Source organism: Propithecus coquereli, unplaced genomic scaffold (genome assembly GCF_000956105.1).
Source record: "Propithecus coquereli isolate 6110/MARCELLA unplaced genomic scaffold, Pcoq_1.0 Scaffold238, whole genome shotgun sequence".
NCBI lineage: Eukaryota > Metazoa > Chordata > Mammalia > Primates > Indriidae > Propithecus > Propithecus coquereli.
Window position 1 is genome coordinate 270,548 of NW_012147930.1, and position 23,123 is coordinate 293,670.

Here is a 23,123-nt window from a genome sequence, read left to right on the forward strand (position 1 = left end):
TTAACGCAAAATGGAGCAGCGAACACATAGGGTCACAGCTATAACACTCTTAGAAACTGTATGACACTGGGTTCGGCGACAATTTCTTAGACGGCACCAGAAGTGTAGCAACAAAGGGAAACAGATAAGCTGCACTTCACCGAAGTTAGAAAACTGTACTGCATCAAGAACACACCACGGAGGGAAAAGACGCCTCGGAATGGGAGTCAATATCTACAGTCACACATCTGGAAAGGGGCTGTCTTCCAGGACGTACAAAGAACCCAACCGACCCACTGCGCAAACGGGCAGTGACTTGAATAGACGTCTGGCAGGCAGCGCGCGGGAGGACGCTCGGCATCCTCGGTCTTTGGGGAAGTGAAAGTCCAGACCGCCATGGGACACCTCCTCACACCCACCAGGAAACTGGAACACCCAGCGCTGGCAGGAACACGGGCTGCGCAGCTGCTGCGGGGGCCGCGCGACGGGGCAGCCGCACCCCCAAGCTCAGCCGCGCATTCCCGCGTGCCTGGCACGCCCACACCCAGGAAGGGTGCAGACAGTGTCCACACCGGACCCTGTGCGGGAACGTCCCTGGCAGCAGCGCTCACAGAGCCCCTGCACAGACAGGGGGGTGAGTGAGGTCCACGTGTGAGGAGCCAGAGGTGACCACGGCCCCACGTGGTGAACACGCCAATGCCACCGAGTCGCACACCTAGAAATGGCTAAGATGGTGAATGTTACGTGTACTTACCACAACAAGACTGTTACTTTCATGGACAGAGCCAGTGTCCTCCTAAAACGTTGTACCGACTGATGCTTTTAAACTCAGCAATGCTAAAAACCCGGGACAGCTTCCGCGACAAAGAGGAAAGACGAAACAGGAAAAATAAGTTATTGATATTATTCTCAACCTAGTGAAAAGGAAAAAAGAAGTTCTGCTGTTAAACGCAATTAAACTACTTAAACTAGAACGAGTTAATTCTCACAAAGCATTCTTAAAACAGAGACTTTCAGATGCAAGGTGATTTAAAACTTTATAAAAATATATAAGAGCTTCAAACTATATAGTTTATTTAACTTACTAGAATATCCGTTTTTGATTTTTGTGAGAGTTAGAAAAAAAGAATCAAGTTTCACATGGTAATTCAAGACATAAGTAATTGCAAATAAGTGAAAAGTTTGAATTTTACCCCAATTTCTCATTTAAAGCCTCAGATGACGCCGTACGCATTATGTACAAACACACAACTAAATAATACGGCAGAAACGTCTTCAAAGTTCACAGGATTTGGGTTACCAGGAAATAGTGAGAATTTAATCGTTTTTGTCCGTAAGGGTTAACTCTCAGCCCATTCCGTAGGGTCTTTCACATTCTCTTGTTAAATGTTAGTTCTTCTTAAAGAGGTAATCTGATTTTATTCACTGTTATTCTCAGGAAGGATGTTTGTGATCCAGTAATTAAAGAAAGCTGAGATTACTCTGGCATGGTCTGGAAAACAAAAAACAAAGACAAAACAAACAAAATATAAAACAAAACAAAGACAAAAAGAAAAATCATAAATTATTTTGTAGATAATTAGCCTTTGAGCCCAAAGTAAACCCTGAAATGATCTAACAAAATGCAACTTGGGTATGAAATGATGTTGGTGGTGGCAAACCACACGCGTGAGCCACGTTACGTAACAAACATGGCAGACGGTGGATCTGGGCACGTGTGTCTCAGCTGGGCGTGAACCAGAGGCTCACAGTTCCAGCAGACCTGAGCCTCCCAGCACCACGGCACGCCTGATCTGAAGAAAACCACACACAGCCGAGACCCGAAGGAAACACGTTTGTGTCCACGGCGAATAATGGAAACGGGGGAGTCCCGAGTAAGACGCCACAGGCCCGCCCAGCATGCGGGCTGCACGCGCACCAGGCCCGCAGCAGCACGCTGAGTGCACGTGTCCAGGAGGGGCCTGTTGCGGCACCACCGCTAGCCTCTGTGGCCTCCTGGGGGGATTACAGCTGCGAGCAGAGACTCTCCTCGTACGTCGCTTTGCTCCATGTCGGGGCTCCCCTCCAACACTGCCGCCCTGGACCTGCTGCCTCTGGCGCTCCCGGCAGAGAGCACGGCCGAGCCCGAGAGGGAACAACAGCTGTGCAGATGCGGCGAATGCCAGGTCAGGACCTCGGGGCATCAGAGCTGGTGCTTGGGCTGGACGCAGAGGCTGGGGTGCTGCCGGAGAGGGCCCTGGCCCCCCAGAAACTCTCACGTCCACGATTCTCCCAGGCGGGTGCGACCCCACCCACAGGAAGTTGCCTCAGCAGTCAGGACAACAGGAACTTGAGCCCGCACAGAGGACGAAACGTGGGAATTCCCACACACCTTCTCGGTGCCTAGAGCCTGATAAAAATTCAATGCCCGGGCGCTGCCGTGAATGATGGCGTGCACAGGACAATGCGTGACACTAAGTGTGGGACCGTCAGTGTCACGGGGCATGGTCGTGTCCTGACGCTGCAGGAGCACCTGCTGTCCCGTCCTCCCCGAGTGGAGCATCCACGACCTGGGAGAAGGGACCACTGAGCCAGGGAAGGGAGGGAGGAGCCATGACAGGTGGGAACCGCCCTCCACCTGCTGTTAAATGCCCACTTATCCCTCACGGATCCCACAGAGATGAGGAGTATAGCTGCTAATTAAACTTTGAAAGAGAAAACTTAATTTCAAAAAGTTATATGTGCCAAATCTGCATCAGACAAATACAGTATTTGAAAACGAAGCTTCCCTGTTCATACAATTTTATTTCACAGAATTTTATTTCTTCTTGACATAGAAGAACTTTAAGTGCACGTCCTACACGCCCTCAGAGGGAACCCGTTTTTACAGAACATGGGTTCGTAAGGTTTAGATCTATCAACTGCTTAAAGCAAATGTCCTTGTGGACAACACTTGTCCAGGGATTGAATGTTGGGGATCCTGCTAAATCCCCAACGGTTGTTGGAATCTGACGTGTTTCAGACACTGCACAGGAAAAGTCTCCAGTGCAGGAAACAGACAAAAAATTTTAATAATTTAAAATCCAAAATTTCAAATGCCTCATTTTCATCTCTCACAAAAATCTCATAGTAGTTTGACTTAACAAAACTGGCTTTTTGCAGTTTCAGATAAAACTTTGTCATGGGCATCTAGATCTGCTGAACCCTTACCAAAACAGGCCGACGACCACCCAGAACCTGTGGGCTACACCCCGAGGTCTCTCGGCCACACGCCGTCCTTCTCCCGGCACCTGCCTCATTCTGAGAGGACGCCTCGCCCACTGCCCCTGTCCTGCCCCTTCTGACCTCTCTGGTCTCTCTGCCCGCTGTGCCCCAGCCCACGCGGCTCTGCCCAGGTCCCGCCGGCTGCTGCGAGCCTCACCTGCCTGACTGCCCGGCGCCTGGCCAAGCCCAGCCCAGCCTTCGCTCTGGGGGCCTCACTCCAAACCCCCTTCTAACCGTCCCTGCCCCGCTTGGCAACTCAGTTCTCCCCGTGGCTCCCACATCCTGCCTGGCAGTCGGCAAACCCTACAGCTGTCCCTCCGTGGTCCACGGGGACCTTGGCCACCCCTCTCAGCTGCAGGCCACTCGGCAAGGGTCAGTACAGCAGCCCAGAGCGGCCTCCTGCTTCTGCCTGCACAGAAGCCTGCGCAGCACCAGGGCCCCACCAGGCGCCCAACTGCTGCCGCTCCAGGCCGGATCCCCGGGCTCCGGCCTCGCTCCTTGGACTCCAGCCTCCCGGGCTCTAGCCTCGCTCCCCGGGCTCCAGAAACCCCAGCTCTTCCTGTCCCCTGGCGGCAAGAACACCCCTCACTCCGTGCTCCCCCTGGAGCTCCATCTCTGCAAGATCCTCACACATTTCACAGCTTCCTGCTGCGTCTCTGACTCCTGGATTAGGACACGAGCACCAGGGCAGAGTCCCCACCTGCCTTCTTCCCTGAGCAGTACACCTGTGCGGCGGATCCCTGCTGCCCGGCCCCGTGGTCACCTGCTCGCAGCACTGGTGCCACACGGGAACTGCTCTCTGGTCGCGGGACTCGAGTGGCGATCAGCTTCTGCAGTGTTCCACTCTCGACTGCCCAGTGGCCGAGGTTTTGAGGGCGGACACCGCGCACGCCTCACACTGTCTGGCCTGGCACCCATGCTGGCTCAGGCATGCAGGGGACGTGGCCTCAGGGAAAGCCTGGCTTTCCGGTCTGCAGGTCTCACCAGGGCCCCCAGCCCCGCATGTGGCGTGGGAAGCTGAGAGCACACCGGCCCAGCCTCTGCAGTCTGCACAGATGGCACCCAGCAATGGCAGGAAAGTCACATCCGCGTTGGCTGCTCTTTCTGACCACAGGGCTTCAGCGAGGTCCCAGACAACTGGGACAGAAGAAAGGCACCTCCCACCAACCCAGCGGGAGGAGGAGAGACGAGTTCTTCCACTTCTATTTAAACTTGGGAGAATTTGGCTCTAAGAGTTGGTAGCTCACAAGTCTGGAAAATTAGATTGCACACGCAATTCTGCATATATTATGTGAAATATTTTTACACTGAGCAGAGATAAAAGAAACCTATTTCTCTGTGGGGCTCTATTCTTCCAGACCATATGTGCGCCCTTCTATTCTCCGACATGCTGCTGTTTTGCGGGTGTGTTTCAGAGGCAAACCCGGACGGGAATGTCTGAGGAAGGAAATGGATAAATCGTACGGCACTTACCGGGAGGCAGCGTGCAGTGCTCGGGGAACACTTCCAGGGCGGTCTTCAGTCTCTCGGTGTCCTGCAGCAGCAACAGCGTTTTCATGTGGTCCAGGATGAACACGTCCGAGGGAGGCAGGCTGTGGCTCGCAAGGTGGGTGAGAAGCTCCTCCGAGGTTTCCACACACACAGCTGCATCTGGATCTTTGGAGACACCTGAACAAAGTCAGGGTCACTTAGAAATATAGTCTTATTTGTGTTTTTGTAAACTAAAGGTAACCTTTCATCTCTTAAGGACACCCTCAGACATACGCTTCCCCATAGAATGAGATGTCTGGATACAAAAAGCTGCCGGGAGAGGTAATCGGGACAGAGCTTTGAGATGGAAACGGAGGCAGCAGAACCCGCTGTCCGAGCAGCGTGGAGACCCGACCTCTGCCGACGCGGCTGACCCCGTGAAACACCCTCCCCGTGTGAGACGCGATGCAGCGCCCGAGCCACGGCGGGGAAATGAGACGAGGCCAAGCTCTGTATTTGCATCAGCATCTTTACAACAGAGTAGGGCCGTTGGCTGTTTAGGATACATCAAGAAAAACCAGAAAACACAGTCCTGGCTTCTGCTGTTTCTGTGAAGACAATGCGTCTTTTCCCCTCTGGGACTCCGCCTGCACCTGCTCTGGGAGCCCCCACTCTCCCTGACCCGGGATCGGGGGCGAGGCAGAGGGCAGTGAGGACACAGACGCACCTGCTCGCAGGGCTCCGCATCCGCTCGACTCCTGTGCTTGCCATCCTCTCCTGCACCCCTCGCTCTGGGGCTTCCTTTGTCCTGTCTTCCCAGTCACTAATTCTCTGTAGCGAAATTTGATCTGCTGCTCACTCATCTGAGTCTCAACTTCAGTGAGCATTTTGCTCAGGACTAGAATTTCAACCAAATGACCTTAATAGACTCAACTTATCTGGTGAAATTCTGCAATTTTCCATCTTCCCCCTCCATTTGGTCCCTGTTTTAGGCTTCCCTGGTAACTGCAATACCTCCCACCCCTGAGGCTCCACTGCTTGCCTTTCTCTCATGGCTTTTGGATCTATGGTCCTGTCTCTTGGCATGGCTGATAAATTTTCATTAATATGTATAAAAAGTTGGGGGGGGCTTGGATGATGGCATTTTCCTTGGGAGAGGGCTCTGCCAGGCAGATGGGTGGGGGCACACGTCTGGCGAAGGATGGGGACCCCTGGGCTGTCTGCTCAGCACTTCGAGGGGCCGAGAGGAGCCATGTTGTTCAGAGACACTGTGCTGGGCTCCTCACTCCCCACTCTGCGGCCTCAGGCTCTGGCTGAGGCGTCAGGGGGACCTGGTAGAGGGTACGTCCCATCCCGCGAGCCCCGGTTCACACCAGCCCCTGAGCCCTGCGCTCTCTGCCTCCTCAGCCCTAGAGGATGACAAACGATCTGAGTGGGTCCAGCACTCAGGGCTCCACCTGCCCCCAGGCCATCTCCTGGCCACGCCCAGAACTGGTAAGCACCTTGCAGCAAACGTGGCTCCTCCACATGTGGCTCCTCCTCATATGGCTTCCTCAGTGGCCTGTACATTCCTTCCACATTTTCTTTTGTTTTGATCTGGCTTTTCCAGCGATTCTTCACATGACTGTGCCACAAGCACCATTGCTCACGGAACAGAAATCTACCGAGATCCTCCCGCTCAGTTCTGCACGGGTTAGTGGGGCTGCCCCTGTGGCGTTTGAGTATTTACCTTATAGATTTACATTATATATTTAGGTTATATACTTACATTATATATTTATGTTATATATTTACGTTACATATTTACATTATATACTTAGTTACATTATATATTTACTCTATATATTTATGTTATATATTTACGTTATACATTTACGTTACATATTTCTGTTAATACAAACTGCCAGTGAGCATGCTAAAGGGGAAAGGGTCAAAGTCACCTGCAACCATCTTCTGGGTTAAAACTGACCCCCCATTAGTGGTATTTTTGTATCACTGTTTAAGTCACTTGGTTACTTCCCAGATTATAATGAATACTCAGCCGGTGCTTCTCAGTCTTGCTCATGAGAACGCTGTCAAATGTCCTGCTGAAATTGGCACCTGCTAACCAGCCACGTTCCCCCAAATCTACTAATGATGCCATGGAAACAGGAAAGCGGCTTATTGTGAGGGCATTTGCTCTCGGTAACCATGCTGGCCGGGTTAGCGCTCGCTTCCCTCTAAGCCCTGGTCAGTCGTTAATGACGTGGGACACACATGCATCACCACCCGTGAGATTAGATCTACCCGTACTTTTCATGTGTGTGTCAGTACAAGTCGCTGCTCAGAAATGTCTCTGAGAACCTCGGATAGTCAGTTATGTGTGGGAGAGGACGAAACGTGTCCCGCAGAGAGACTGTGCTTCTCCAACGGCTGTGAGAGCCAACGTGAGCTCACCCAAACCTCCAGTCCGATTTATCTTTTACCTGGAAATACAGCTGAGCACACAAGCACACTCCCAGATCTGATCCTAGAGGAACACAGAGCAGGAGACCAGCCCACACGTGGAGCCACAGCTTTGCCATGGTTTCTCTCAACATGCCGGGCACGGTGTGCCAGGCCACATCGTGGGTGGAAAGCATTTAAATATTCTGATTTTTGCCTTAAATCTATTATTTATTTTGAGTATCTTAATGTGTTTTGTGTTTTAAACATTTAAATATTTTACTACATGTGTTTATCTGCAAATTTTTAAGTGGATTCTGTTATGCAAAAGAAAACCAGTAAAAAACATACCATCATAAAAATAAATTTCTTGTGTCGACTTCAAAAAATTTAGGATGCTGTCTGTCTTTTCACTGGTGACTTTGACGTCTTCCTCGCTGGAGTCAGTGACGCCTCCCTCCAGGGTGCCCGTAACTTCCTCCCCGTCGGCGTCTCCCGTGTCCAGGTCGCTGCCGCTCCCCTCGGGCTGGTACGTGAAGCTGACGCCGGAGGCCTTTGTTGCCAAGCCAGCTGCTTTCTTCCTTTTAATCTGCTGCTTCTTTTTGAGTTTCCTTTTCTTATTTTTGCTTATTGTGGGGCCATCTGCATGCGGTGGCTGTGATTTTTCTTGCAAGAGACTCTGCTGTTTCTCTAATTCTGCCCGTTCCCCACGAACACTGCTGGGGTTTTTCTTTGACTTACGCTTTCTAACTCTTCTTCTTTTTGGTTGATGGTGAAGATCCTGATCTGTTTAAAAAAAATTCAAATACAACGATTTTCAGTACAACAGAACCATAACAGACATATTAGGCTAAGTAAAATTTCCATCTGGATCTTGTAGTTTTAGTAGAACCAGAATTTAAACTACTGACTTCGGTGATTCTCAGCTTTACCTCACGGTAATCACACCGTCTCAGATCCTGGGACCAACCACAGTGTAAATTAGCAGCCCACTTTCTTTTCCAAAGGAGCATGTGCAGCTACAGTGCTACGATTATGGGATGGGGTGTGTTTTTAAAGCTGCAAGGGTTGTTGCAGTTTTACTGGGGTAAAACTTCATTCCTAGGATCTGGGAAAGAAAAACCATATTTCTTATGTTTTTACAGTTTACTTTAAGTCCCTTCTAACAATGACCTGCACATCTGAGTAGCACAGGGTCACGTGGGACGAGAAGATGAAGCCTGGGTGCTAGGCTTCTTAAAGAAGTGGCTACTTAAACAAAACAGGGGGATGCTGTTGTGCCGGGAGACGGCGGTCAACAGCCCTTGGGCAGAAAAGTCCCAAGTGTAACCACCGCCACCACAGCTGACCCAGACCACCACAGTGGTGTCGCTGGGCGAAAGGAGATGCTGAGGACAGATTCTCAGGAGCTGGGAGCAGCAGCACGCGGCGGGAGAGAGGGCAAGTCGCACCGTGCACGGCCCGCGGCACGGCTGCACCCCCAGCACGAGGAGGCTGGCAAAGGCCACGTCACCAGCACAACAAGGTCTCCAGCGAACAGCTGGCATCAGGCGGGGTTGGCAGCAGACAGAGTGCAGCACTCGAGGGCACCTGACCCTAAAACCCTGCACCGCGTCCACACCACATCCGTGCCACGCCCTCTGCTTCTCCACCAACATGGCTCTCCGGGCGCTGTCTGAGCAGGTCTGGGGCAGCAGAGCTTGCCACAGGCCCATGTCGGGTCTGGTTGTCAGACAATTCTCAGTTTTAGGAAGTTCTCGTTCTATTTTTCTGAGCTGCAATCTCCCCCATCACGGATTGTAAGAAATCAAGATCAAATAATGCACGTGAAATCTACGAAACACTGTATGAAGGCAGGATGTTATTACACAGAATAAAACCCATCTCCCTATAACTTCTATGTGGGCTTTCACTTTGCCCCCCGAACGCGGGCAGAAGATGGGTCGTCCGTCTGCTCTTGTGGTCCTCCCAAGCAGCTTTTGTATTTCAGATCAGTTTCCGCGATAACCCGAAGACGCGGCCCACGGAGGCCACATCCAAGCTGCGCGAGCCTGCAGGTCAGAGCCAGGCGCTGCTCCCAGACCTGGCGCTGCGGCTCCACGTGCAGCCTGAGACCCCGTAGACGTGATCGCAAGTCACATCCTGCTTTGCACCCGACAAACACGTGAGGTATTTTTCCAGGTGTTAAGCCTCATCTCTTTCACCTGATGCGGATGGCCCCCAGCTTGTGTCAGTGTGAACACATGTCCCTGCTGCTTTCCGAGTGGAGTTCTCGGCTCTCTCTGCATGCAAGTGACTGCGAACCTACGGCTCCCACCTGGCATGAGGCCCAGGCTACTCGTAAAGTCATGATAGGAGGGTGCCGTCCAGCCCATAACTGGCGTATTTTTTCTCTCCCCTCAACCACCAGTGGATTTTTGAATACAGTCTCTTCTATCTCGTTTGGGGGTTGATGGCTGTCAGGGACCTGAGTACAGACATCTCTGAGCCACCGCCCCTGAGGTGGCCTGTAAAACATTAACATTCAAGAAAGGACCACTGTCTATGGAATTAGTTTTCATCTCCCAGGTTCAATTAAAAAAAGCTAAATCTCTCCCCATCAGTGTCTATGTAAAAACCATGCCTGACTTCACTAATTTGGAGAGAAGTAATCCACAGGGTGTTTATCTCCCCACAGCAACCCCCCGGTACTGTTCGCTGAGAGCAGAATGGACGGCGCCAGGCCCACTATCAGCGTCTTCCCGCATCGGGCTGTTCCAGCCTGCCGAGCGCGTGGCAGGTTTACGCTCCAGTCTGTTTCTCCTGGTGAGTGGCAGGACACACGCAGCCCTGCGGAGAACGGAGAACCACTGCACTACCCGTCTGGCATTTTACAAGATTACAAAGCAGTTACTTTAACAGGTGGAGGTGGGGTGGCAAAAGGCTACAGAGCAACAATAAGTCTATCACGCTTTCATACGGGGTGTGTGTGTGTGTGCACCTTTGAAAAGGACAACGATATACACTGAAAGAAGATGCTGGAAGTCTGTATCCCACGGTGTTTGCTGAGGTTGTCTCTGGGTGGGGTAAGTAGGTTGCTTTGTTTTTTTCCACCGTATTTTTCTGATTTCTAAGTTTAGGGCATTGAGCAGACACTGCTTCTTATAATAAGGAAAACTTATTATTTTAAACTTGATGAAATTATGATATCTCAAAATTTATGGGATGCTACTAAATCCTGCTTAAAGAGAAGTTTATGTCTATATATACAGGAAATATGTCACGAAAGAAGACTAAAAATCGATGACATGGGCTTTTACCTCAAGGAACCAGAAAAACAACAGCAAACTCACCCTGTGAAAGTAGCCAGAAAGGACGAGAAACGGGAGAGTGGGAAACGAAGAGAAAACAGTACAACCAAGAGGGACCAACAAGCAGCAAAACTTTGAAGAAAGAAACTGGACAAATGAGACTGTTTACGAAGAGAGGAGGCAAGATAACCAACAGCAGGAGCACAAAACATGCTGCCACAGGTCCTGCTGATGGCAAAAGCTGATACCGGGCCGGGTGCGGTGGCCCACGCCTGCAATCCCAGCACTCTGGGAGGCCGAGGGGGGAGGATCGCTTGAGCCCAGGAGTTTGAGACCAGCCTGAGCAAGAGTGAGACCCCGTCTCTACTGAAAAAATAGAAAAATTAGCCAGACATGGTGGTGCACACCTGTAGTGCCAGCTACTCGGGAGGCTGAAGCAGGAGGACTGCGTGAGCCCAGGAGTTTGACGTTGTTGTGAGCTGTGATGACGCCACTGCACTATAGGCAGGGTGAGAGAGCAAGACTTTTTTTCCTTTAAAAAAAAAAAAAGCCGATAAAAGGGTACTGAAAACAACTCTACGCAAATAAATTAGAAGACCTGTATGAAATGGAGAATTCTGAGAAAAGTACAATTTACCCAATAGCCATAGGAAGAAACAGAAAACCTATTTTTTTCTGAGACAGAGTCTTGCTCTGTGGCCCTGTCTAGAGTGCAGTGGCACAATCGAGCTCACTGCAGCCTCCATCTTTTGGGTTGGAGTGATCCTCCTGCCTCGGCCTCCTTAGTAGCTGGGACTCCAGGCACCACCATCATACCCGGCTAATTTTTGTTTTGTTTTTTTTGGTAGAGACGGGGTCTCGCTCTTGTTCAGGCTGGTCTCAAACTCCTAACCTCAAGTGATCCTCCCGCCTCGGCCTCCCACATGTTAGAATTACAGGCATGAGCCACCGTGCCTGGCCAAAACAGAAAGTCTTAATAGTCCTACATCTATTTTAAAAATCGAATCTTTAGTTAAAAATAGCCCCACAAAAGAACTTCAGGCCTAGGTGGATTCACCTGTGACTGACTAAACATTTGAGGAAAGTCCAACAGCCCACACACATGCACGTCCAGAGCACAGAAAAGGGGGTGACAGTCCTAGCTCCGCGGGGCCTGCATCATCTTCACCCCAAAACCTGACCACGAAGTCACAAGAACGGAGAGGCGCAGGCCCATCACTCTCACAGACTGAGCCACAGAAATCCCAGATAAAATATTAACACATTCCAGGGATACGAAGCCTTTGACCGATTCTGACAGCAGTGTATGGTAAGACACTGCATCAGACTAGAAAGCGAAAGGAGAATCCAACTCATGCAGCATTCTACAAAAACCCACAGTTGCCATCACACATGGCGGCAAGATGCTGAAACTGTCCTCTGACATTCGGGAAGAAACAGCGACGCCTGCTGTCGCCACCTGTGGTCACCTCTGCCCAGGGGGCCCGGGAAGCGCAAGACGTGAGACAGAGATCAAAATGTGCGAGACTTGGAAAGACAGAAATAAAAGTGACATTGACCACAGACGGAGAAAACACAGAAAATCCGAAGGACTCTCTACACATGAGCTGTGTCCGCAGGTGAGTGTACGAACACACGCAAGGGAGTGCTGCCAGCAGCACAGAGGAACACGCCACCAACATACACCACGCGGATCCGAACCACGACCGTGAGCGACAGCGCCCAGACTGCACCCCCATGTCTCAGAAGCCACGGAGCCCCTCCCTACAGACTCCGGGGACCCAGGAGCAGATCCACTGCACGGGGAAGGCCATGACGAGACCTGGCGGCACTGGGTCATTATTTTGACGGTGACAACAGCTTCAGGGGTGACGCTTATGCCGAAGCTCATCACGTTGCACACTGTAAACGTGTGCCGCTTGCTGTGTGTTGACTACCTCTCACAAAGCTGTTAACGAAAGACGACATCCCACAGAGCCCGGCTGGATGCGTCTGCCCGGCTCTGCCACACCGGCTCTGTGGCCTCTGCCCCAGCTCTCTGCTCCCCCTGCCTCAAGTCCCCACGTGCCGAGCCCCCAGAGCGCTGCCCGCTGGATGGCGAAGTTTCTAATCTTCTAGACAATGAAGCACTGTGACAAATACCTTACTGAGCTCATAGAGAAAGGTGACATCCCACTTAAAACACACACCTGCAATTGTAGTGGGATGAGCCACCACAGGTTACCATATTTGGCAACTGAGAAAAAAGATGTTTAGGAATAATTTTCACATATGAGGTGCAGAAAAGTTTCCTAGGAGACTGGAGTTTTAGAAAGAATGCAAGGGTAATAATTCAGAGGAGGAAATCGTAAATATAATTGCAAAGCCACGTTTCTCAATTTAGACAGAGTGAACTTTCACGGCAGTGCGGCAGAAGCCGCAGGTGCGTCTATTTTGCGATTGCTGGTCCTGTTCGTTCTGACGTACCTGGTTCTTTACAACGATGTTTCCCTTTTCGTTGCTTGGTTTCTTGCCAAATCAGAAACATTTCTGAAAAACAGAGCTGTGCTTACATCTGGGTGGAAGGATGCTGCTTGGCCGAGCTTTCGCCAGGTCCTGAACCTCCCCCCAGGCCCCTCTGTGCATGTCCTTGCAAAATCCAGTTTTAGCAAGAATGGAGCAAGTTTGGCCAGAACCCTGCCCGGTACTGCTCGCCCTCAAGACCTGGCCAGGCATCTCCATGCCCAGGAGCCCACCTGGTCCTTCCTCAGCAAGAATCCTCAGGGGTTCAGCCAGACCCTGCGTCTCCTTAGAGACTCCCACCCCCGAGCCCACCTGCTCCTCAGCCCGAACCAGCCCGGGCCACCTTCAGAGTCCAGCCCGGTCCTTCCCCTGGCCGTGGTCCTGCACCCGTGCTACAGGCCTGAGTAAAGCCTGTCCCATGCGCTTTATCGAGTGTCTTGGAACCACCTTTTCCTTAACACCTGACTTCACTCCCAGTTTCAACCTCAAGGCTTCCTCAAAGCCTTGTCGGAGGTGAGGATGCCCCAGAAACCAGGACGGGAGGGCAGAACCGGAGCCGCAGCCTGGCCTGCCTGGATCAGCTCAAAGTCAAGGAGCAAACATCACTGCAGCTTCCTCTGAACAACTCTGAAACCCTCGGCACGGTCTCTTCCGTTCCCTGGAAGCCCCAGGCCCGTTGGCGCGAGGCCTGGTCCACGGCAGAGTGCCATGGACGCCCCGAGAGTGATCGCCCCTCGGCCAGCTCCAGACCCCAGCGAAAGCCACAGTCCGGCTCTTCACACAAAGCACACAAAAGCCGCAGGAAAAGTCACGTGCAGGAACCAGAGGCCTGACTATTTATGATGTGACTATCTTTGAAAATCTGCCATCCCAAAACATACCTTTCAGACATGCTAATCACAATCTGTCGAAATTCTCTCAGCTACTCTTTGGCTCCTACATTCCGAGGAACTGCTGGGGTAGAAACAGGTGCCAAAAATAGCCTAGTCCTCCAAGTTTTCTAATTCACACAGCTGCACCGGGTTACAATGAAATACTAAGTATTTTAGAGGGAATGTGAGTTTTATTCTACATTCAAAGCTGAGGCTACAAATTGCATCTGATAATTATCCTCAAGCTAACAATGTCTTCTGGGTGCTAAATGAATAGTAGTAGCTTCTATTTAATGTTGATCTAAACCATATACGCGAAAGTAAATCTTTAAAATGTAATAAAATATGATGAAACAAATTACTTCAATAGTCTGCTGTTTGCCTAAAATTCAGGATGATACTTTGTAATAACACAGGCAGACGACGCATATTTAGCAACATAAGCTTTGGGGTCTCACAGATGTGTCCTTGCAGAGAGAACGCCCAGCCAGCAGGGCCCTGGTCAGGGAGGCTGGAGACCTCCAAGGGCTCAGGATGGACAAGGGGTGGCCGCGGCCAGGGGGATGGAGGTAGTCACCTTCTGTGTCGGGTTTGGGCTTTGAGGATCAAGTTCTGACCAGGTGGTCTGGCTGGTGGGAGGCGGCCCACGTGGACCTGGTCAGCGGGTGCCTGAACGCCCTCAGGGTGAAGAGGACTTTACGAGTCCCTATAACTTTCAAAACATAGTTTCCTTCTTTGTTAATGGATCTGAATGGAGAGCAGCAATGTCCAAAGAGAAAGGGCTGGAACCAGGATGTGTCCTCCCAGGGCTTCGCTTCGGGACAGAACACAGAGGACCCTGATGTCGTCAAAACGCAGCAACCCAGACGTAAATACATCCATGTGTACTGAAAAGGGAAAACTTCCATAATAAGATTAAAAGCAAACAGTAGCTGGCGGGATACGGTGTATATAACACGGCACAGTTTGCAGAAGTCTGTGTGTGCACACGCTGCACGGGGAGGAGTCACCAAGTGTTTACTCAAAGGTCTCCCCAGTGCCCCAGGTGATGTTCCACTTCCTAAGCACCTTCCGCATGCCTGGCTTTTCCATTCAAGCATTTTTGTTGTCAAGAAAAACAAATTTTCATTTTAGGAAAAAAATGTCAAAGATCAGAGTATACAGAAAAGGAGGGGCTCTTTCCCAAAGACTGGCCTGTTCTTCAGTTCACAAAAATTGAGGTTTCCATTTCTGTGTAAATCCATAAATGCAGCATTTCTGCGCCCAGGTTCCAGAACTTGGTCTGTGGCCACGGGTGAGGGCGGCTGCTCTTCTCACAGTGAGAAAGCTCCTGATTCGGGGTTTGCCGGTGCAGCGGGAAGGCGTCTCCGGGAGCACGAGCCAGGGCAGCGCCAGCGAACACAACTCAGTCCCTCTCCCTGACGACAGAGGGAAGGAGACCGAAATAAAAACGGGACGGAAGAGGGCGGCTCGTAAGGACATGGCTCTAACTGGGGAGGAGACTGCCCTGCAGAGCAGGTGGCCGTCACAAGGGCCCGCCCCGTAAGCCGCTGAGTCAGGACCGCTTGCCGCCAGGATGCAGGCACAGACACGGGCAAAACGCTGCTCGAGGGCTACCAGGGAGCTAAAACTGAAACGATGAGCCCATGGTTACAATTCTGTTTCTAGGGAGACGGGAGGGGTTATTAAGGCTGCTGCTGTCTACTGCAGAGCTGGCTTCCCGGTTTGGCACGCAGATGTGCAGCACGAACGTGGGCAAATGGAAGCTCCGCGAAGAACAGAAACAGGCACAGAAGAGCAGACGTGAAGGGCGGCCTGCGTGTAGGTCAGGCTCTGAAGTGGGCGCAGACGCTTGTTCCACGAGGGGTGATAAAAACTGGGGCTGCAACACAGGACTGGCCATTTACAAAAGAAATGCGAGCGGTTTGGGTTACAGTATGAAATACTAACACATGGGCTGTTGTTATGCACGTTTCACACCAAAGACCAGTGTTCACAGAACTCTCCAGTTTTCCACGCTGACCTCCTTTCCCTGATGCAGAGTGAGTTCAGGCACAGAAATCACACGCTCTGCCGCCTCGCTGAGGCCTCCCGGGCTGGGTGTGCAGATGAGGCCACCCGGCCGCCCGCGGGGTGCGTCTCAGGTGGGTCCACGCGGCCCCAGGATGGGCTGCGCGTGGGGAGGCGGGGGCTGGGTGCAGCTCTTCTCCAACAGCTCAGCTCTGCACAGATTCACGCAAGGCAGAGAGAACATGAGGTGAGACTGGGGTTTTACAAAACTGGAGGAAGAAACGCCCTTTAAAACGGGATGTGGATCCTGAGAGGAGGGATTCCAGCCGACCAACGTGCCATGACTGAATTCAGGAGAGGCACTTGCTCCATGTGAAATGTGAACTTCTTAATAAGCGGAGCTCGTCACTTGACTCTTGGAATGATGTTTTAGGTTTGCTCGGCTCCAGATGGTTGCAAAGGGATTTCAGCAGCCTCTGCTCCGTCTTTTAACAATTTGCCACATGGTTAACTCCCACCTCAAGGTCACAACCACCCAGCTGGACATGGGAGACATGAATCCCTGGTATGGCCACTTCGCCTACTCTACTCTAGCCCTGCCCCACTGACACTCCCTCCCTCCAGCCACACTGGGGAAGGTCTCCAGGCTGCAGGCTGCACCTCGGGACAGTGTCCAGCGGCCTCTGACTCCTCCACCCCTGGCTGTGCCCCTGTACCACACGCCGGGTCATGCCACTCCTCGGACTGGGACAGAACAGCCCACGGCTGCAGCACAACTGCACACTTCTCCACCCAAAGCCCCTGAAACTCTGGTCTCAAATCCCTCACCCCGTGGGCTTCCTCTGCAGCTCTGGCCCCACCAAGGGGCACACATGGCACCTCCTGGCCTAACACGTGTCCTTCCTGCCACCCACTCTGAGGCCCCCAGGCAGTCCTGCTGTGTCCCTGACCCACTCGAGCTATGAGGTCAGTGCCTCGCACACGAGGGAAGGTACTGCTTCCTGCTTCACGGTCCTTAGTGCTACTAATGATGCTTTAGATGACTCCCCAGCCTCTCCGATGACCACCTATACACGAGTCTCCCCACAAGGATGGGCCCCTGAAGCTAGGGGCCCCCTCTGCCATCTTTGCACCCAAGGGCTATGCGCACAGCCCAACACAAACATCCAAAAGGCTTAGGAGAGTGAGTTAATTGCTGGGTCCCGATTACCCTGTGTACCCACAAAAAGGGTATGACATAACTCAGAAAACTGTTTTAATGACTTCATCTAAAAAGAATGAGTTAAGCAACTGAGAGTGGAAAAAGGTAACTATGAGAAAATAGAGTCCAAAGGAAACAACTGAAATTCAATAAAAAAAGAAATGAGAAGCTGAAGTCTGAGCATCCTGGCAGCCAAAGCAAAAAGGGTATCACTGAGTAACAAATCTATCCAAGAATAAGAAGTTCATCAGTTCACAAGAACCAACACATTTTTCTAGCACTGAACTCAAAAGGGAATATATTTCACCTGGATTTTTATGTAAGTGCTAGTGACTGCACAGTGAATTAGGAGTAAGATTTTAAATGACAGTTTTACAAAGACAAGCCCCCCCCAAAAAAACCCCACTAAAATACTCTCCACGTCTTTAGTCTGCAATAGAAGATGAATGTAGCAAATGAAATTCCAAACTGATATTTTCATAGAGAGGGACACTGGTATAACTGGTATAACTGAGATACACAGCTTCCCTTGGGTCTGACTTGACGTGAAGTGAGCATTTCCAAACCTCGTGCTCTGAGTTATCAGTGTTTTCCTGGAGCTGGGCACTCAAGTGTTGGCGGTCTTCCACGTCCCTCGTCACAACCCCAGGTGGACTTCAGGCAGAGCGCGACAGTTTACCAACATACAAGCTGGCCAGCGGGTAACACTTAAAAACCTAGGGAGAAAAGGCGTGTCGGGGACGTTGTATTTTCTTCTAAAAATTAAGTGGCAGGACTTGTTTCTTGCATAGTGGCTCAGGGATGTGCTCCTACCTGTTCCCCAGTGGCAGCTCCTGCCTGTCTGGGGTCCCCAGCAGCAGTCACTGGAGCCCCGGCACCCACACAGGGATGACCTGGTGGGGACACTCGGAGGTTACTTATTGTCCCAGTGCCCCAGAGGAGCTTTAGCGCCACAGCAATGGGTTACATGACTTTGTGCAGGGCAGAGTCCTACGGACCAGACGACACGGAGCAGAACAGCACTCCTGCCAGGCAGATGAGCCAGCGTGTGCCAAACAAGGTCATTCAGCATTTTCCACAGAAAACCTGCCAACAAGGATGGCTTTCTCTGGGCATGAGGTGCAGGGGGCTATGTGCCAGCTCCCGGAGAAAAGGTGACAGGCGACAGGGACGTGCAGGGGGAGGCCCCCAAGCCTGTCCAGCCATCCAAGACGGGAATTCAGGTCCAACAACACCACCTCCTTTTCCTATAAACCCTCTGCCGTCTGGCAAATCGCGAGGCTGACGTTTCCGGTCTGCACATGTCAGAGACTGTCCAAAGGCCAGGGCAGTGGGGACACGCGACTGACATTTAGGTCTCTCTGTCCCGACAAACTACTCAATAAGCAAATCAGCACCAAATTTTGATTTTCCACAAGGCGCTGGGTCAGGTACCAAGGACGCCAGGACAAGGGGCACAGTCCTGGCCTAGCGGAGGCTGGCCCGCAGCCACTGCTGCCGTGGGGGACCCGACAGTGGGTGGAGGCCGGTCTCGGAGGCCGGGCAACCAGGAGGGGCCGAGTTTGGGTTCAGGCACGGGGTCTGCCACCTGCACCGGTGCCTGGGCCCTGTGGGCACCCATCTGCATCAGCCCCGGGGCTGTCCCTGTAGAACGGGGTCCTACTGGGGACGCGTGGGGAGCCACCGGCACCACGGCTGGCAGGAAGCGGCAGCAAAGGCGAAAACGAACCAGTGCTTTTCTCCTGTGGCTTTCTAGAAGTTACTACCCGACTAATCTGCGGGCCCTGCATATTCAAAATGAAAGTCAGTGACTGGAAGTGCTTCTCTGAAAAACTGACATCTGACCTTTCCTCTTTTCCAGTTCTAGTTCTCACATTTCTTTGCTTAAAATTGCAACTGAAAAGGTTCAAAAATTCTTCTGTCTGGCTCCTGTGATGTCCCCACACCTTGGTCCCTTGTCCCCTGAGGGCATCCTGGGCTCTGCCACCTGCCTCGGCTCTCGCAGTTCTCTCGAATCCGCTGTTGTTTCAAATGCCGTCCCACGGCCACTGCATGGGGTTGGCAAGGGGAAAAATATGTTTCAATAAACAGACAGTAGAGAAGCAAATGGAGGCTGGGCGCAGTGGCTCACGCCTGTAATCCTAGCTCTCTGGGAGGCCGAGGCGGGTGGATTGTTTGAGGTCAGGAGTTCGAGACCAGCCTGAGCAAGAGTGAGACCCTGTCTCTACTAAAAAATAGAAAGAAATTATTTGGACAACTAAAAATCTATATAGAAAAAATTAGCCGGGCATGGTGGCGCATGTCTGTAGTCCCAGCTACTCGGGAGGCTGAGGCAGTAGGATTGCTCGAGCCCAGGAGTTTGAGGTTGCTGTGAGCTAGGCTGACGCCACGGCACTCTACTCCAGGCAACAGAGTGAGACTCTGTCTCAAAAAAAAAAAAAAAAAGAAAAGAAAAGCAAATGGAAGCACGTGGAGATGAGTTACAAGTGTTCAAAGTTAAACGGTGTCAACCTCCAGCCTCAATCCGATGAGTGATTGTTCGAAGCTGCTCTGAGAAGCCGGGTCAGCGTCTTCAGTCGGCATCGACATGTTGCACTGAGCTGAAGGAGCCCCTGTTTAAAGCAGACAGGAGCCATCCGGTCGCTGGCAGGTGAGAACACGGCAATGGCAGGGTCGGGTGAAGCATCGTCGGCGACAGCCCCAGGGCACAAGGACACACACACAGGTGGGACCCGCGTGTCTGGGTAGGCAGAGGCCAGACTAGGTGGGGGAGTCAGCGGCAGAGGCTGTCGGCTGCTCGACCCAGGCTCTGACCTCCACTCCCTGGCGGGACGGGGGAGCCAACTGTGTACAATGCTAGCATGTAACAGCCAACTGTGTACAATCGCATGTGAACAAGCCCAGCATATTTTCTTATAAAACACATTAAGAACACAGTGAGTTACATTCACCAAAGTAATTTATCTTCGTAAGAACATAATTAAATTTTCTAGTTAAATAATCTATTTATCTAATAACTGTGTTTCAAAGATTTTCAATAGGGCTTGGAGGTGAATACATTATTCCTGAGTGTGGTGCTAGGAGATTCACCCATCTCACAACTCACACAGCCCCCGTTCCAACGCTGGGTGCTGCAGGCCCGGGGGGCCCGAGGCAGGACCATAACCTCCCTGGCCTTCCCGACTGCAGGTCCTGACTGGGCCCCGCCCCAGGCCCAGAGGACGGGTTCCCGGGCTCCTCGCCCTCCCCCACACCCCACCTGGACATCCCTTGTCCTTTATGACAACCCACTAAACGTGTCCTGAGGTCTGTGAGCGGCTCCAGCAGATTAATCGAACCCAAAGAGGGGGTTGAAGGGCCCACAACTCGAAGCCAGCTGGCAGGAAGCTCCGGAGGCCCGACTGGGGTCTGGGAGACTTGGGGACCCAGGATGACGCTGGTGCCCGTCACTGCAGAACTGTCGCTGCTGGGTGGCAGGAGAGACCCCACACTTGGTCTCAGAAGCCTTCTGTGTTGAATGTGTGTGTGAGAGCAGAGGGGAAACTGAGTTTTTCCTAAATGCCTGGTTCCCCATTTTGGGTTTGATGGTTTCTGATCCTTTAATCAGGAAGCCGGAAAGATCAATGTATGAGAAAACCACATTTTCTTGATATGTAAATTAATTAAGGTTTACAGTATAGAATTTCTTAGTTCATACTTGTTGAAAATTACCTGAGGACAACTTGTACTTGAAAATTGTAAATTCCTCTAAAGGAAGTTTTCAAGTCAGCATATGGGAAAATCACCATTTCACCCTCAGGTAAAACTCAACCTGCAGCATCATTTCTTCTGCCCCCAGGAACTGTGCCCACAACCGTTTTCCCTCATTCGTGAGACAGTCACCAGCAAGAACAGATAAAATAATTCGGTTTTTTTCCTAAGAGACACAAAATAAATTCTTCCCTTGATCACAAAATTGATATACAATCTCAGAAATTTTGAAAACCTTGGAAAATCAAGAAAAACAAGTTCTACTAAACCAAGACAAGTACCATTAACATTTTTTTTTTTTCAGACAGAGTATTGCTCTGTTGCCCTGGCTAGAGTGCCATGGCATCAGCCTAGCTCACAGCAACCTCAAATTCCTGGGCTTAAGAGAGCCTCCTGCCTCAGCCTTCCTGGAGCTGGGACTATGGGCATGTGCCACCATGCCCGGCTAATTTTTTTCTATATATTTTTAGTTGTCCAGCTAATTTCTTCCTGTTTTTAGTGGAGACAGGGTCTCACTCTTGCTCAGGCTGGTCTTGAACTCCTGACCTCGAGCGATCCTCCCCCCTCGGCCTCCCAGAGTGCTAGGATTACAGGTGTGAGCCACCGCACCCGGCCACCATTAACATTTTGATGTATTTAATTCCATACTTCACTAGCACTAGCATTAGCAAATGTGGCTATAATCACATTCCCATTTTGCATCTCCTGTCATTACAAGATTCTGTGCCCATGCCCACTGGCTATGCATCCCACGGCTGATGTACAGGGCGGTGACTGCACCTGCACCCCTGACTACAAATCTGGATGAAGTTAACTTACAATATGGGAGACGACGATTTATCTGCAAAGATGTTCACCTTTCTTCCCCCACTTTTTACCTTCTGAATCATCACTGCTGGAGATGTTCTCAGAGTTCGTACAGCTGTCTGGCTCTGGCACGCAGGGAACGTACCCCTCTGGAGGCAGACTTACGGTGTAGATCCGCCTCCCAGACCGGACCTCGGTGTCCCCATCTGAAAGAAAAAAGGAAAATAGTGTGAACTGGCAAATGTTATATAATGCAATCAGACATTTACTTGCCCTGATTACATCAATGTTTCTCCAACTAAATTCATTAAAGACATGAAATCAAATAGCTCAACAGAATCTACCCACTGTCATAAATACTGATTTTAATATGCCATGTATTTTGCCAGAAGAGCAAGTCAGCTACGTATCCAGCCAGGAAGCAGGAACAATCTATGATTATTTAAAGTCATACTTCATCAAAATTAAAATTTTCTGCACTTTAAAATGTTGTAATAAGGCCGGGCGCGGTGGCTCACGCCTGTAATCCTAGCTCTCTGGGAGGCCGAGGCGGGCGGATTGTTTGAGCTCAGGAGTTCGAAACCAGCCTGAGCAAGAGCGAGACCCCGTCTCTACTAAAAATAGAAAGAAATTGGCCAATTAAATATATATAGAAAAAACTAGCTGGGCATGGTGGCGCATGCCTGTAGTCCCAGCTACTCGGGAGGCTGAGGCAGGAGGATCCCTTGAGCCCAGGAGTTTGAGGTTGCTGTGAGCTAAGATGATGCCACGGCACTCCAGCCTGGGCAACACAGTGAGACTCTGTCTCAAAAAAAAATAAAAAATAAAAAATAAAAAAATAAAATGTTGTTATAAAAAAATAAATAGGCAACCACAGAAGACTGGGAAAAATACTTCTGGTAATTAATATGGCAAAGGACTTGTGTCCAAAATATGTAAAGAACTTTTAGAATTGATAATAAAAGGATAAATAATCCACTTGTTTTAAATGGGCAAAAGGCTTAGACACTTAGGAGAAGAGACACAATGGACAGTAAGCACAGATTTGAAGGTTACCAAAGCACAGTCAGTAGGGAATCGAAACCACACTGAGATACGACTTCACATGCACAGGAGGGGCTGTGATAGAAAAAGACTCCCAAAGTCAAACACAGGAGTGTGTGATGGACGCACCCACCGGTAAACATCCATTCACACTATGACCCGGTAATTCTACTCCTCAGTTTTTACCCAAAGGTAGAAAAACACATTCACTAACAAAACCTTGTATAAGGTACCTGGTAACTTATTCCTTATGGTGCAGAACTACACACAATCAAGACAGACAGGGGCAGTAGAATGAATAAACATTGTAGGACAGCAACATGGTAGGATACAATGTATTAATATAATGGGATACAACATATCAACACAATGGGATACAACACATCTACATGGCAGGACACAACATATCAACATGATAGGCTACAATGTATCAATACGAGGGGATACAACATATCAACGGGACAGGATACAACCATATCAACAAGACGGGATATAACTGTATCAACAAGATGGGATACAAATGTATCAACA

The 23,123-nt window shown here is 50.7% G+C and overlaps 1 protein-coding gene across 2 annotated transcripts in view; it reads right to left on the bottom strand.

Moving 5' to 3' along the window:
- Positions 1-1,105: 1,105 nt before the first annotated feature.
- The window catches only part of ERICH1 (glutamate-rich 1), a 39,177-nt gene continuing 17,159 nt past the window's right edge, over positions 1,106-23,123 (bottom strand). The window contains exons 3-6 of one of the 2 annotated variants that reach the window (XM_012645862.1): positions 21,620-21,754; positions 7,468-7,902; positions 4,696-4,878; positions 1,106-1,471 (exon numbers count right to left, since the gene is read on the bottom strand). In XM_012645862.1, the coding sequence (XP_012501316.1) occupies positions 1,398-1,471; positions 4,696-4,878; positions 7,468-7,902; positions 21,620-21,754 (827 nt within the window). In that variant the 3' untranslated portion in view covers positions 1,106-1,397. Of the gene's footprint in view, positions 1,472-4,695; positions 4,891-7,467; positions 7,903-21,619; positions 21,755-23,123 lie in introns of both variants that reach the window. The other variant, XM_012645861.1, reaches the window with a different exon arrangement.